The following is a 15,410-nucleotide window of genomic DNA, read 5'->3' on the forward strand; positions in this document are numbered from 1 at the left end:
TCACCGGGGAGGTCCTGCAGCGCTCGCTTGTTTGAGTCCCGTAGCTAAAGGCGGGGGATGAGTTTCTAGTGACATCATATTGTCATTGCGCAAATTTGTTAAGTTATTCATACCTTTGGTAGATTTCGATTTTTTATTTTTATTTTTATTTTGTTGCCGTCTTTCAGCACGTGTAAAGCTTTTTTGCATGTTTCCACCAGAGTTTGGATTATTTTGTCTTTGGTGACGAGTTTCCAGCTTTCTGAGTCTGCTGCCGTCACACTGATCTGTATCTCCCTCCATAGATTCTCTGTCAGATTAAAGTTGGGATCCTGGCCAGGTCCGCTGAGGCTACTTTCAGTCAGTAGAAAAGTGTCGGTGAAATTAAGTTGACCCTAAACTCAAATCTGCCAAGGTATGAACATCTTTGGGCCAAGCTGGATATTTTTATCAAGTGTCTAAAAAATGCTGAAAATCCCCTCATTCTTCAATAAACGACTACAGTAGAAGGACATATGTTTTTTTTGGTGGTTTTTTTTATAGCATTTTTTAAAACTTTCAATATAATGATATTTCTACATGATATTTCATGTAAAGAATCTTGCATGTTTTGTAGCAGTGGTAACAGATTGATAAATTGTTACCTGCAGTAGGTGCTGCTGTTTCTCTTTATTCTTACTTTGAATACACTGAGATTGGTCTGACAGTTTGAAAATAAAAAATGGATTTGTGCCATGTTGAAATATCTTCATTTAAAAATGCAACCGTAGCTCATGCCAACAGTATTTTACAAACCTTTACATCACAGCTTTATTGAAATTCAGTGTCCAGGTCATTTTGTTTTCAGTTAAAATCTCATAAGAACTCGTATGAACACCCATTTTTCTTAACGATTATGGCTCCTGAATGACCGGAGAGCATGAGCCGGCCCGCTTTTTTCAGTGGGCTCTGATTTCTTCACAGTTTTTTTTTTTTTCTGTGCAGGATGGAAAGCTGAAGGGCCTCGCTTCTAAAACCCTGAAGATATGATATATTTCCTAAATATTAGTAGCTCAGCAAAGAGCAAGAGCCTGTTTGTGATTATTATCTCAGTTGAAATCCTGGTAGGTCGTCAGTTGATGATGAGGTACGGGATGCCAGAGCTGCCAAGTTTACTGGTATGGTGCTGGATGAGTGCTAAAGGTTTTAGAAGGAGAGCTCTGAGGACTTGAGTGAAGTTTCCAATTACAAAAAAAAACAACCTTCTTCATCTGAACGATCTCCACTGTGAGTTTGTTGTCTTCATTTATTTTTACTTTCACTTCGCTATACCTCTAAAAGTGTTGTCATGTAGAGATAATGCCTCTTGTTGTGAGTGCTGTTTATAAAGGTTGGCACAAACCACTATAGCTATCTATATTTTTAATTTGGAAAATTGTTTTCATGCAGGAATAATTTCCAAGGCCAACTAGTTAGAAAACTGAAGTGATGTTAAAAAAAAAACTGTTTCCTGTGATTTTAAGTAAACAGGATTTTTTTTTTTAAACAACCTTTTGCTAACTCTTATACATTTTTATTGTTTTGTCATTTTTATGTACTTTCTGGTTTTTGTAAAATCATCTTTTTGCTTTCAGCACTTTGAGTTTCACCGTTGTTGGAAAAGCGCTACAAGAGTGAAGCCACATTTAATCTAGTTGAGTTATGACTTGACTCCACTCTGACCAGCTATCAGCTGGAAATCTATCATGTTTCGTCAAATAAAGACATTAGGAGAGAGAGCTACTGCAGGTAGCATACTGATTACTCGTAGCGTCTCTACAAGACCACACAGACTAAACTGAATAGAATTTGAAATGCAACACTGAAAAAGTTGTTTGTATGGTTTATTGTAAAAATATTGGTTCAATGACTTGCAGTGTATCGTACCCTGGATTTTTTTTTATATATGAACTATGTAAAAAGGGAAAAGGATTATTTTTGGGGTTTTTTGTTTTAACCCAAGTGTCAATTTGCCTTTAAGAGAAGCACAAAAGTTGACAAAGTCAAACACAGCAGAGGTGCAGCTAAGGTAAATAAATTCTGCTACATATTAGCAGAGGATTGTCTTTACCCTTGAGAGGAGCAGGAGAAGAGGTGTTTTTTTTTTTTTTGCTGACATCCCATCAGCTTCCAGCTCCATTCTAGGCTCCGTTATTAATTCAACAGACTTTCTGAAGACGGGATCATAGCATCGCGGGGCGTTTTAGAAGAGGTTGGACGATGTCAGCTGCAGGTTAGGGCTGCAACTGTTTGCAGTCGACTAATAACCAGTTTAGTGGCTGTTTGGAGGGGGGAGGGGAAACGCTGGAGGAAAAACACAACACAAGAAGGCAATTTTGCACTTCTTTCTTCTGCTTAAAAAAGAAATTCAGAGGGAAACACACAGGGAGGAGGATTCTGGGCACCACATTCACCTCTTCATCCTTACGCTCTGACTCACGAGTAGCTCAAAGTTCAATTTCACATCGATCCACAAACACACTTGAGAGCTGTCTGTTTTCTCAGAGTTTGAAAGCATAGATTTTTTTTCTTTTTTTTTGTCTCTTACCCTTGCTGAATCTCAGAGGTCAGGATTTGAAACTTCTTTTTGGTTTCTCTGCTTCTCCCAAAGAATGTTGTAATAGTAATTCTGACCGATTTACACTTTGGTTTAAGATTTTATGGCACTAGTGACCTGCAGCAGAAGTAATCAGACAGGAAATGGACATAGAAGAAGAGAAGATGTGTTGCAAAGGTTCAAAGGTCAAGAGTTGGATCCCAGACAACTATGGACTAACGGCCTCCGTATTTACAAAGTCTCGACTCTCCTACTCAGTTTTATGTTCCCGACAGTTTTTATACATACGCATTTAAGAATTTAGTGTGTATCAATGAGCTGCAGCATTCATTTCATCATTTAAAAATGTGTTGGTCTGCCTCTCCCAAACCTAACCCAAAGCCAAACAGTCACGTGATTGCAGGAAGTTCGTACTCTCTCACACTGCCTACTGGCATTTTTCACACTCAGCCAGCATCATCTCCATGCCACGGACTATGCCGCTGTGTTTTCGTCTGCCAGTGACGAAAACGTGGCGGCAGGACACGTCCCCAGGTTAATGGGGACGTGTCCATGGGGACGTATGTGAATGCCAGTTTTACAACTGGGAGCAACTGATTAACATCTCAAAAGCTCATCCATTGTTTTGCCAGACAGAAAGGCACGATTCCTCTCTACATACTGCAGCTCCACTGCTCTCCAGAGTCTAGCATCACTCTTGGTGGTCTAAGGTTTTCCTTGATACATGTTCAGTAAATATTTCTATACACTTCCAGAGCTGATCTGAAGGACAAAAGAAGTTTGGAGTTCTGCAGCAACCTCTTTTACTGACCAAACTCTGTGATTTTAGACTGACTATCACTTTGCTGTTCCAAAAATCGCTTCCATTGGCGACTGTGGAAAATGGCGATTTGTAACAATATGGATTTTCTTCAGCAGCCGACATCTTATCAAGCTGACATCTTGTCTTAGCCTCCAGTCTGGACCTCCCATTGAAACATTTACGCGTCTCAACGCGTTCAGTTTTGGTTTCAAATGTTCTCTGGTGCATAGTCGTCCCAGACAGTGTGAGCTCCAACCAATGTGCAAAGATGCATTTTTTAATCTGTACATATTAAAATAAAATAAAATATTACAATCATACAGTACTTTTGTATGTTGGAGGTAAAAACACCTTAATGAATTATTCAAATGCTTGTTACATATATTTTACATAAAGCTTCAGCTAACATTTGTGCAATAGCGACTTAAACGACAAGAACCTGCCCTTCATATGAACACAGAGAAGCCTCACAGTGTGGCACTCCCACTGGGAATGCACTTTGAGTAACTTGCAACTATACATAGCATTTTTCCTTCACGTGGCTTTTCATATTTTACATTTTGTACAGTTTTGGCCTCGCTAAAAAAAACACACACTTGCAGCTAAACCGCATAGCCGTATCGCTGGTCATATTTCAGAGAAGTTGCTCTGTCCCCTGCTATGCTTGGCGAGTTGCTGCCGCCGTTGTAGACGGGACCCGATTCGTGGATACTGGGCAGATGACCCCTTACAGAAGTGTACTGTACCCCCTGGTGAGTACGGTATCCTGCCATCGATTGGAAACTGGAGTGCCTGCTTGACTGCCTGCTGGAGGGTCTGCTCTCTGGAGCAGGGGCATCCTCCCTGTGAGAACAAGGGAACAAAAAGGCGAATCTCGATGAGATGCCGCTCCGATCGGGGCCCGAAACGCTCGCCGGCTGTGATGCAATACCTGATTTCATTTGCAGCCTCCTTCTGGTAGCGCTTCTTCTGACAGCAGATGATCAGGAGCCAGATGAGAATCAGGAGGAGGATCAACAGCAGCAGAGCGCCTATAACCGCACCAACTATGACACCCACTTTGTTGGTAGCTGGAAGAGAGGATGAGGAGCAGAGACGTCAGTGAAGCCTTAAAATCCAGCTCTCACAAGAGGCTTACGTGGAATTTTTTAAAAATTATTTCCCATGAACACTGGCAAAAACATCATCAAAATTAAAAAGTAGCTTCGGGATATTCACATGTTCCGAGTAAAAATCGCACAGTGATTTCATTGACGTACGGTTGTATGCACGCAGGTCGTATCTGCACTGTGCTTGTCCGACGGCATTTTTCACCTCACACACATATGTCCCGGTGTTGCTGTCCGTGTGGTTCTTTATCAGAAGCTCTCCACCTTTGTCTAAATGACAGGCAAGATGTTTCAGGACACACCTGAACCAAACAACAACAACAACGTCTGCCGTCACCTGTAGGTCTGCATACCTTGCGTCGCAGTGGCCGGCATCGCACCGCCGGTCTCTCGTGTCCACACGTAAGTGAGAGGAGTGGATCCCTTGGAGGATTTACAACGGAGGGACACCGTGGCTCCTTTTTCCTCACCGCCTTCAACCCAACACCTTGGCGTGGAGGGGGGCACTAATAATGAGACGGAACAAATTCAGGGCACACAAGGTCTTCCAGAAGTATCACCAAACCCTGAACTTCTTTGACACATTTCCACAGGTCAGAGCCACAGACCTCCAAGTATTTCGTTGGGGTTTTATGTAACAGTATTAAGTGTGTTGCTGCCCTGAGTCTAGACTTTGCTGAACAACCTGTTGCAGCATTTAAAGGTCTTTTGGAGTACGTCTCCACCATGCTGGACTACGATGCTAGAAGCACTCCGGGAGTGTCACATTTGCTCTTTATGTAGAGTTTCATGTTTCATTTCTGCACCAGCAGCCCAATAATGAACATTTCATTGTTCATTATTGTTTAGGTTGTTTTGGATGCTGTGCCACTGGAATGATTTTTGCTCGTCTGTTTTTTGCAACCATGTGTTGTTTTTACAACTGGGAGCAGCTGATCAACATCTCAAAAGCTCAAGTAATACCTGAGCTACGGGCGAATACGCCACAGGAGTTGAACAGAACAGAGATTTAAAGGGGAGTGGCAAAAGCAAATGAGGTGGATTAGCAGCGCTTGTCAACAACCGATTCATGTCACATTATGGTGGAATATCATCTCTGCTGCCAGAAATTGAGCTTCATCAGTTGTTTTTTTTTTAAAGATACTGACTGCTCCTGGAGATCCATCCTGCCCACAGAGACTCTGCTTAGACGCTTGAACGATATGAATTACGACATTTAATTTCCTTCCAGGATGAATAAAGTATTTCTGAGTCTTAAATGTGACGGAAGATTTAGTCAATTCTTCTTCGTAAAATAACTCAGGCCCTGTCGGACTGGACGGAGGGCAACTGTGAACATTTGCTTTCGACTCTTGCTACAAATCTTTAACAGGGTTTGTCTGACTGAACAGACTTTGATCTAAATCATTTGATTGTAGCTCAGGCTGTCTCGGGTCGTAGTCCTCACAGAAGAGATAGCCTGTACTCTACTACTAACCTGTGTTTAACTCAGTCCATATTCTATATTAACCACTGCTCCTGTCATTGAATAATTAGTATATCTGCACATGGCTATCACCGTGTTTCACAGTTGGGATGGTAACCACGGTAATGTCCAGAGGGTTTTTTTGCCCCACAAAGGATTTTTGCAGCACTTTTTAACTTGATCTGTGACTCTTGTCCAGTCCAGGTTTGCAGTTGTTGGGATGTTTTATAACCCAACTCTGCTTTAAACGTCTCTAAGACTTTCTTCCAGACTCGTCTGTTGAGTTCCTTTGTCTTCATAAAGTTGTACTTTTACCAATGTTGTCTAAAAAAAACCTCTAAGGTTTTCAAATTGCTTGAATTGAGAGCAACTGGTTTCACTGGATTTTCCTTTCAGGGTCGTCGGGGCTGAATGCATTACATTCTTCTTAAATGGCAAATGTTGGAAAATCTCCAACTTGAAGCCACCTTCACGTTGCAACTTTGTGTTGGTTATCGCATAAAATCCCCAGACACACTGAAGTTTGTAGTTGTGATGCAAGAACATGTTGAGGGTAATTCCCTGAATCCATTTGGGAGGTTTTGAGAAGTGTACGCCCAAAACCTACAGCTAAAACAAAACCCTGTGTGTAGTAAAAGCTCGGACATTCCAGGTGAATGACGGCGACAAACAGAGAGATAATAAACAGGTAAAACCGGTAAAGAAAGGAAAAAAAAAAAAGCAGAAGTTCCTCCTTACCCAGCACAACCAGAGTGACTTTCCTCATGTCCACGCCCGGAGCCTTTTTCACTTTACACTGATAAGTGCCCGTGTCAGAGACCTTCAGACCTGAGATGGTGATGGACGCGTCTCCCTGGTTCGGCTCCGTCAAAAATTTCATCCTGTTGGTAAACTCCGGGTAGTAGTTGTGCGTCGCTCCGGCTGCGTAAGACAAGAGCTGAGATGCAAAGTTTTACTGTTAGCAGGTTGTTTTTAAAGATCTCATATAAACCCTTTAACATACAAACTGAGGTTTGGTTTTCACCTCCACCCCCATCTGCAGCTCACCAGCTTGTCCTTTTGCGTCATGTCCGGGCTGACGTTGGACCACTCTATGTCCAGCTCTCCTTTGTCCTCTGCAGCCGGTGTGTAGGTGCAGCCCAGGTTGACAGAATCCCCTTCCGCTTGCTGAATAGTCTGCGACCCTGACGATGTTATCGTCATCGCCTCTGTGACGGAAAGAAGATCTGAAACATCCCTTTATTAACTCATCAAATCCACTTTTTTTTAATCCCCATCCCTCTGAAATTTTAATTCCATCAAAACTTTGGAGGAGTAAAAGAGAGAAAAGAATCAAACTAATTTCACTCAGAAGTGCATTAACAAGTTTTTCAGCTTAATGATATTCAAGCTGTGGGCCAGCGCTCCAGAGCATGCTCCAGGTGGGAAAGGAGTACCGATGTGAGACTAATTGGCCTCTTAAGTCAAGGGAAAATTGAGGGTTTAGAGCTGGAATACAAAAAAAAAAAAAGGAAAAAAAGTTACATATTTCCTGTGAAATGAGCTACGTCCTAATATAATTCTGGCGGCTCGTTAACCGGAAGAAATACACACATTGGTAAACGATGATGATAAACTCAGTGGAAAAAAAACCAAACAGAACCAAAATTGAAAACACACTCGACAGGCTGCAGTTTCACCGGCTGATCAGACACGCCCCGGTGACTCACCGTTTACAGCAACGACTTTTAATTATCACGCCAGCACACAAAAAAAGATTTAAAAAAAAGAAATACCTACAAGCTGTAATGGTGTAGAAATAAATTGAGACACACCCGGCTTCTCCAGTGGACTGTGAGGAAAACACATCTCTCACAATTAGATCTTTTACCTTCACTAAATGCGTAAAATTGAGTTGAAATCATTCTCTGCTCAGTTGATGCTCCCTCTTTAACCCAGCATTAAAAAACAACAACAACACCGCTTCAGATTGCAGCAAAACAGACAAAAAAACAAAACAAAGTGTGTCACAGGTATTTATGAAGGCACGGAAATGTCAGACGTGATGAGAGGAGGCAGGAAAGCAGCGCAAACTAGTCAATCAGATGTTTACACAGTGAAACAGCCCTCCTGGGCACAACCATGTGGTTTCCCCCCTCACCCCTCTATTTTAGGAGGCTTGCCATTGAGCCCAGTCACTAAGCTTGATACAAACATATTTAAATCCTTCTCACTTCCCCCCCCCTCGATGTGGATAACACGCTTCTTCACTGTTCCACATGGGGAGCATCAGAACTTGATCAATCCAGCCTTCCTCTAGCAGCTGAAAATGTTGAGGTGTGGATGCTTTCGTTTCAGCCTTTGTTTCAACCCGCATACCTGCTTGCGTGTGGCTCACTCACTGCATCTTACTTCTGTCTTTATGAGGTTTGTAAATTGAAATAGAAAGCTTGAAAGGAGCCCAAGAACTAATTTCTTTTTCTCTCAGGGATGGAAGAAGAAAAAAAAAAAAAAAAAAAAACCCTGTCTCTCAGGGTTATACGCTGCTCTGATCCTTAGCAACAGGAAGAAAAAGCAAAAGAATGATGAATGTTACTCAAGGTGCTCATCAGACACCTGAAATTTATGTATGTGGGGTTTTTTTGTTTTGTTTCCGAGTGTCTGGAATGCAATCCACCAGTCAGATCAGGACTGAAACGTGAAAATATCAGCATCAGCATCAGCAGCAGGTGGGGGCAGGGGGGAGAGGGCTCATCTGAAAAACACAAAGCAGTCTGTGTAGATGTGGGAATGAGGCTCACCTGTCCTCGGCCGCATTGCCGCGAGAAGCAGCAGCACAGCCACCTTCGGCCACACGCTGCCGCACACCGGATCCATCGCAACCCTGAGAGCAAACATGACGTTATGAGCAGAGGAGGAAGGAGAAGAAGGTAAATACATGTCCTGGAAGTCGCTTCAGTCACAGCTTGTTATCTCTGAACGTCTTTGCCCTTCAACGTGAAGCTGAACAAGAAACGAATAAAAAAAGAAAAAAACAACAACAAAAGATTCTTTAGCTTTTCAATGCACAATAAGGTCTGGGATAAATCATGATTTACCAGACGCCTGACAAACCGGGTCCTGTCTGGATGCACCGCAAGAATGTCAAGATCTGTTGATCAATGAGAAGAAAGAAAGAAAAACACTGGAAGCTCTGATGTACCTTAAAGACACGCGGGAAGGAAAGAGTCCAGTTTAAACGCGAGTCCTCCGAGGCCTGTCACTGCGTCCCTGCTGGGGGGGAGAGGGAGGAAGGCTTGCTTATTTTGCTCTCAGGTGAAACTCAGCAGCTGTAACTATGGCCACACCCTCGCTGATCACAGTTCATGTGCGTGGCCCCTCCCAGAGCTGCAGAACCAGACCGACTTCCTTCACGCTGCTTTTATGGGCTTGAAGTTCCTTTTACAGGAACTCAGCGCCTCGATGTTGTGATTCAAAAGGGGGAAATTAGGAGAAATAAACTCAGATTGCAGCAGTTGCCTTTTTTTTTTTTGTTAATTAAAAACTTAAAAGCGATATGATAGATATTTTTTTGTATTCAATAAGTCAGGAATTAAAATACCTGCTAAATGTCAAAGTAGTTTTCAAGACTTTATTGTTATATGGTTTTGTTGTCCTGCTTTTTTTTTTTTTTTTTTTTTACAAAATAACAAACAAAAAGAAATATCCAGCTGATATTTATCTATATTGGTCAGGCTATCTGCTCCCGTAAAGCCTACGTTCAGCTGCTTGACAGACATGCTAGTTTGTAGCAGTTTTTAATATGGGAGGTATGACTCTCCACACAGGGTGCCTCAACCTCAGGGGGCGGCATGAGCTCTATGAGAGCTAAGTAAATGAATAAAACCAACAAATAGTAAAGACATATAGCTCACTGGCAGCGATAAATAGATGTAAAGTGCTAGTGATGCGTTCTATGCCAGAGAAAACTCAAGAAGTATATCTCAAAGACTTATACCGTGGGAACTGCATCACAGGAAGGTTTTTTTTTCTCCCTGGTTTTGAAACCACAACTATTTCAGACATTGGACTACCTGAGAGGGCCGTGCTTATCTGACTGATACTGCTCAATATACACGGGTGTGTGGGTGTGTGTGTGAAGCGGCTGATGACAGAGATTAAATATTGTTCGCTTTTGAGTAGCTCAGTAACTATGTTGACGTTCAGCTTTTTTTTTTTTTTGGCGCCGTTCGTCCACCGTGATTTGTTATTGGGAAGCTGTGCATATCTCAACTTCCTCCGTGCTGGCTCACCTCTCGCTGATAGGGTTCTGAATGCTGTAAATTTGGTTTGGCAGAAGCGCACTAGTCTAAAATAATGACTGTCTCGCTTTACGATTTTTTTTTTTTAAGCAGCATAACAGAAGTAACTAAGTCTGACAGGCCCCACAAGTTGTTTTCCCCTAATTCTCCCTCTTCTTCTTCTTTTTTTTTGACAGACCCATAAAAAACACATTCACGGTTGTTGTTCCTCGCTGACTGACAGACGGCAGACAATGGCAGCCGTGAGGATTTGACGGCTGCAAATTCGGGGAAGCAAACTGCAGCGTGACAGCAGCTGCTGCTGTTTGTGCTTGGAGTACAAGTTGTTGTTGTTGTTTTTTTTTATTTTAGATTTCTTGTTAAATGATTGAGATTATCACAAGAGCCGCAGACGGCTTGAATTTTGTATTGAACGTGAAGGATCTGAATCACAAAATCCGACAACCAGAACGTATAGGTTGGAAGGTTTTGGTGGAATTGCTCAGCATCGATTGCAGGAGAGCGTACAGTATGACGGGGAGCACGGCGTGTGACGTTGGCCATTAGGAAACTTATGCGCTGGTTTAATGCGACGCTGCCAATAATGTTCATTAAGGAGATGAACAAATTAGGAGCGCTCGGTATGAAACATGATCAGAATGCAAATTCCCAACCCGCCCTCCTCTCTTGCTCCGAGCTGCGTATTTTCACGCCGTGACCTCGGCTCTCTGTGCAGGGTGGCTGAGTGGCGCCACGCCCTGACAGGCCTGCGCTGCAGGGTGTTCCAGAGTTTGCCCGACAGTAGCCCACGTTTCCATCGCAAGTGTGAGCGAATCTTTGTCTATTTTCTGCCAATGTTGGGGAGAAAAAACAAAACACAATTTCGCTATTGCGGTGTTCCCATTAAGTAAGAAATAAGATTGAAATCAGGGGTGAATAAGCTTGTTTAAGCGATAAGTCATTAAAAACCGTGGCAGCAACAGATGTTACATGAGATTATGAACATAATCTCAGTTACATGAGATTATGTTCATAATTGAGCAATAGCCGGAGTCTTATTCAGGCTTTGGAGGAGTTTAAAACTTCTTACTTTTAAGGGAGCGACTACTTCTGCAGCGTTTTGAGGAAATGGTAATCAGCAATTTTACATTTGTTATTGGATTCAACACGTTCGAATGACGCACAGGTTTTTATTAACTTTGCGATGCGAGCTCTGTTGGAGTCAGCTAAACACTGTCTGAAAAAAAAAAGAAGTAACTACAAACCAGAATGTTATGTATTTGATAAAAGCAATACATTTTTCAGTGGTACTATTTTGTGTTCTTTGTGGAAGAACACCAGGTGTGGCTATGAGCGCATTGATCTCCCTATGTTCTTCGGCAAAATGTCTAATAAAGCAAGTCATGTTCCACTGAGGTTCTGTTGAGTATATGTAGCTAACATAACACAGAAGAAGACTACTTCCTGTTGTCTTCTTTGTGGATTTCGCCAGCACTAACATCCGGGTGTTGATCACGTGACTCCTGTAATGTGGAAAAAAGTGTCTCCATCACGGCTCTGTGACATACATCGATACAGTTGGGAAAAAACAAACAACTAATCTCATCGTAACAACTTTGATGGAAAAAATGCACGTATTTTTCTGATACATTTCCTTTAAGTGAATTTATGTAGCTATGTTATGTTATGTAGTCAATGGGAACGCAGCTCCTGCGAAGTATGGCTGCCTCACAAGCAGGTGTGGCTAATTGCTCTTCTTCCTGCCCCCAGGTGGTGATCCTGCTGGCGCGTGGGACCGAGCCGCGTGACTAAAACAAGGCCGGATCACACAGACATCACAGAGCGAGCGCTGAACACGACGACAACAATACAGGTGGGGTTTCACACAGGCGGATATGAAAATGCTCTGAAGTTGTTGCATCCCGGCAACCCCGTGTTTTGTTTTCTTTCTCCCCCGTCACCCGGCGTCTTCTTAATTATCCCGGTGGATGAAAAGCAGCCAGACTTTGGCAGCCTGCACAGCCAAGGTCTGTGAAGGCTGCCGTCCGCATTCATCTTCGCCGAAATGGCAAAAGGCGACCTAATCAGGCGACGAAGGGGTGGCGAGCGCGCCACCTTGACAGGATCTCCAAATTACATGTAAACAGCGTGGCAGGGCAGGAAACAAATGACCAACACACGGACGGGAGAGGCTGGGGGAAATCGTGGCTTTTGCCAGCAGCCATGCTCGGACGGCACCGCGTCATGAATCACCGTGCGTCCATGTCAGAGAGCCTGTTAGACGGATGCATTTGTCTTCTAAAGGTTGAAAGTTACTAAGATGAGGTTGTCGCCTCTGGCAGGAAGGAGGGCAAGTACAGCCAGACACCATGTTCCTTGATTTTAATAATTGCTGCTTCTCTTCACTTCATATATATCTGTACAACAATCAGAGTTCAATTGTTCTGCCCCATATGCGCCCACTCTGCAGTCTGTTGCCGGAACAAGTAAGCTTTTGCACAGAGGAGAATCACCATCTTTAGATTGAGTCACCATCCAGAAGGAGCTTTTTTTTTTTAAAATCTCGTACCACCTTGAGTATAACACCCACCTCGAAATTCAAAAGACAGCAGGAAGTATTGTACTGTATATCAGAACTAAACAAGTAAAGGATTAGAGGACACACCATTCTTAAGTTCTCCCTCAAAAAATAGCAGCCTCCCCAAAAGGGACGGTTTGGATAGTTTTGAAGTGGTTTCTGTGGAGCTGGCCTCAGTCGGGGTCCGTCCTCCAGGAAACTGGACTCAGATTGGAGAACCAGCCACAAGTTTCCACTGAGGTGTTCAGCCAGTCAGAGCGGAGCAAGTATCACCTCACAAAACATCCATACTGTCCTTTTAACGGAGAAAAGATGACCATCTAGCGCCGTCGTCGTCTAACCTTGATGTTGAAATTAAAATGTAATTAATTCATCATGTTATAAATCCTTGGTTACCTTTCTATCCAGTAAAACAATAAAGAATGAATTTTAAAAGAAATTGGCTTTTTACTGGAATCAAATGATTTTTAGCCAGGCCAGACCAGAGTAGCAAAACTCATAGTTCAAATCTTTTTCCTGTCTTTTTTTTTTTTTTCAAACACGCCGTATCCAAAACAACAACAACAACAACAAAAAATACACATAGACCTGACATTTTGCCATATTTGTCATATTTAAGTCTGCATTACATTTGTAATATTTATGTTGGAACAGTCTTTAAGTCAAAAAAGTGCTAGTTTTCAGTTGAAACCAATAGTTTACATATATGGTTTGAAGGAAGGAGCTGGAATATTGAGCATTTTGACAATTATTATTTAAGATGGATCAAAGTCACCCAGAGTTAACTAAATCTGATAACATGAAGCCTGAATATATTGCAGCAAATTTGCTTCCTTACAGTCTTTTGTGTCTGTCATGGAGCAAGATGGACTTAAAAATGTTTTCAGTCTTCTGGAAATCTCTACTGTAGTAAAGAGCTGCATTTCCCATGAAAGACGCACAGAAAAACCGAGGCCTTACCGCTCGCAGCCTAATGCTGACTGTGCTAACTGCTAACAAAATATGCTAAAATGTCAGCTCCGAACCTTTGTTTGTCTTTTGTTTTAAATGAGTAAAAAGCCTTGCTTCACACTCACTGCTCTCTCTCACTCGCAAGCTATGCTGTTGTCTCTGCTCCTAATGTGAAAAATTAAAACCACTGACAGCAGAAAAAGCAATAAGAAACATTCTGAGCAAAATACAGCATCAGCTGATATCATTATTGGCAGCTCATAACTTTCCAAAAAAACCACAGGTTGGAAATCAGCCACAAATCTCTGCTGGGTGCATCTTTGTAGTTAGGAGAATATTAGATTTAGATAAAACCACTGTTGTGGTGACGCACCAGGTAGCTCAGTGGCGGTGCGCAGCTTTCTCAGGTTCGATTCCTGCATGCCGTCCCCTTCTGTTTTCGTCCTTCTCCCTGTCATGTGACTGATGAATAAAGGCCGCTAGTGCCACAAAAACCTTCAAAAAAATCCCCCAAAATAATCACAGCTATGGCATAAACTGGTTGCACGTCAGCGAGATAATTTCCTTTGGCAACTGCAAGGTTAGGAGGATGAATAAAAGTTATTTTTCGGGGTATGATCCATGATTAGAGTTAAAATACATCGCATACATCTCGGGAACAACATGTCCCATTTAAAGCTTTTTACTGGTGGATGTCACCACCACAAATTGTCACATGATTATTTATAGAATCACCAACTTGGGTGATTTTGGAAGAACTTTCTCATGTCTTCAGCTGTCCTCAAATGCACTGCAACACGTTTTCCTCACTACAAAATGATGAGCTGTCATGCTTTCCGGAGCCCACATGACATGGGGACATTTTTTTTTTTTCTTTTGCGTTCCCTCGCAATAATGTTCTGATCAGTTCACGGGTCATAATTGAATACAGTAAACCTTTCTTACAGTAGCCATCGTACTTTCTGCTATAATATAAGGCTTTCGTGAGGTTTTCCCATGTGTCTTAATATCTCGTTGGGAAACATCTGAAGTTTTACATCTTTTTATTTAGGTTAAAAATGCACCACAAGCCTATGTTATAAACAAAAACTTTCCATAAGTAGGAAAGAAGGGAAAAAAATGCATTCAAACTTGGACCATTTCTGAGTTATTATCACAGGGTAATGAGTCGTCTGACAGTTTTGATTGCGTCTCTATTGTGTTGGTAGCTTGAATGGTTTAAAGGACGTTTTCATGTGCAGTCCCTTTCACACGCAGACATAAACACACAGTGAATAAATCAATTTTCAATCAGCTTTTTGCACCAAAAAGTTAATAACAAACACGTTTTCACTGACGCTCTTTATAAGTGTATATATTTGAAATGTTTAATTGACATTCGTGGCCTTGTACAAAACAGATCAGTACACACATTGCGAGGGGACGCCAAACTTACTGCGAGGTAACCAGTATTGCGAGGGAACGAAGAAAAATATTGCGAGGGAACGCAAAATAAAATTTTATTTTCCCATGTCCCCTTGAGGGCTCTGTAATGTTTTAACCTTGTGTATTAGGAAAAAAAAACTGAGATGACAGTAAGACAATGGATGATAAGGGTTTCATGGGGGGCTTTTCACCTTATCTAGAGACAAATCAGTGAAAAGTTAAGGGTTTAATGGAAGAGACTGAGAGCACAAATAGAAGGCATGCCAG

General features: G+C 42.1%; 1 protein-coding gene across 2 annotated transcripts; it reads right to left on the reverse strand.

Annotated features, from left to right (window-relative positions):
• Window positions 1-3,612: 3,612 nt before the first annotated feature.
• vsig8b (V-set and immunoglobulin domain containing 8b) lies at window positions 3,613-9,268 on the reverse strand. 2 transcript variants are annotated; one of them, XM_028034474.1, is made up of 8 exons: window positions 9,112-9,268; window positions 8,711-8,793; window positions 6,978-7,138; window positions 6,669-6,867; window positions 4,819-4,971; window positions 4,616-4,735; window positions 4,288-4,426; window positions 3,613-4,199 (listed from the first exon to the last, which is right to left on the reverse strand). In XM_028034474.1, the coding sequence occupies exons 2-8, from the start codon at window positions 8,784-8,786 to the stop codon at window positions 3,959-3,961; spliced, it is 1,089 nt and encodes a 362-aa protein (XP_027890275.1). In that variant the 5' UTR covers window positions 8,787-8,793; window positions 9,112-9,268; the 3' UTR covers window positions 3,613-3,958. The 2 variants fall into 2 exon arrangements, with proteins under 2 accessions (XP_027890275.1, XP_027890276.1); XM_028034475.1 differs by having other exon boundaries at window positions 9,008-9,212.
• Between the last annotated feature and the right edge of the window lie 6,142 nt (window positions 9,269-15,410).

This window comes from Xiphophorus couchianus, chromosome 12 (assembly GCF_001444195.1).
Source record: "Xiphophorus couchianus chromosome 12, X_couchianus-1.0, whole genome shotgun sequence".
Classification (NCBI taxonomy): Eukaryota; Metazoa; Chordata; class Actinopteri; order Cyprinodontiformes; family Poeciliidae; genus Xiphophorus; species Xiphophorus couchianus.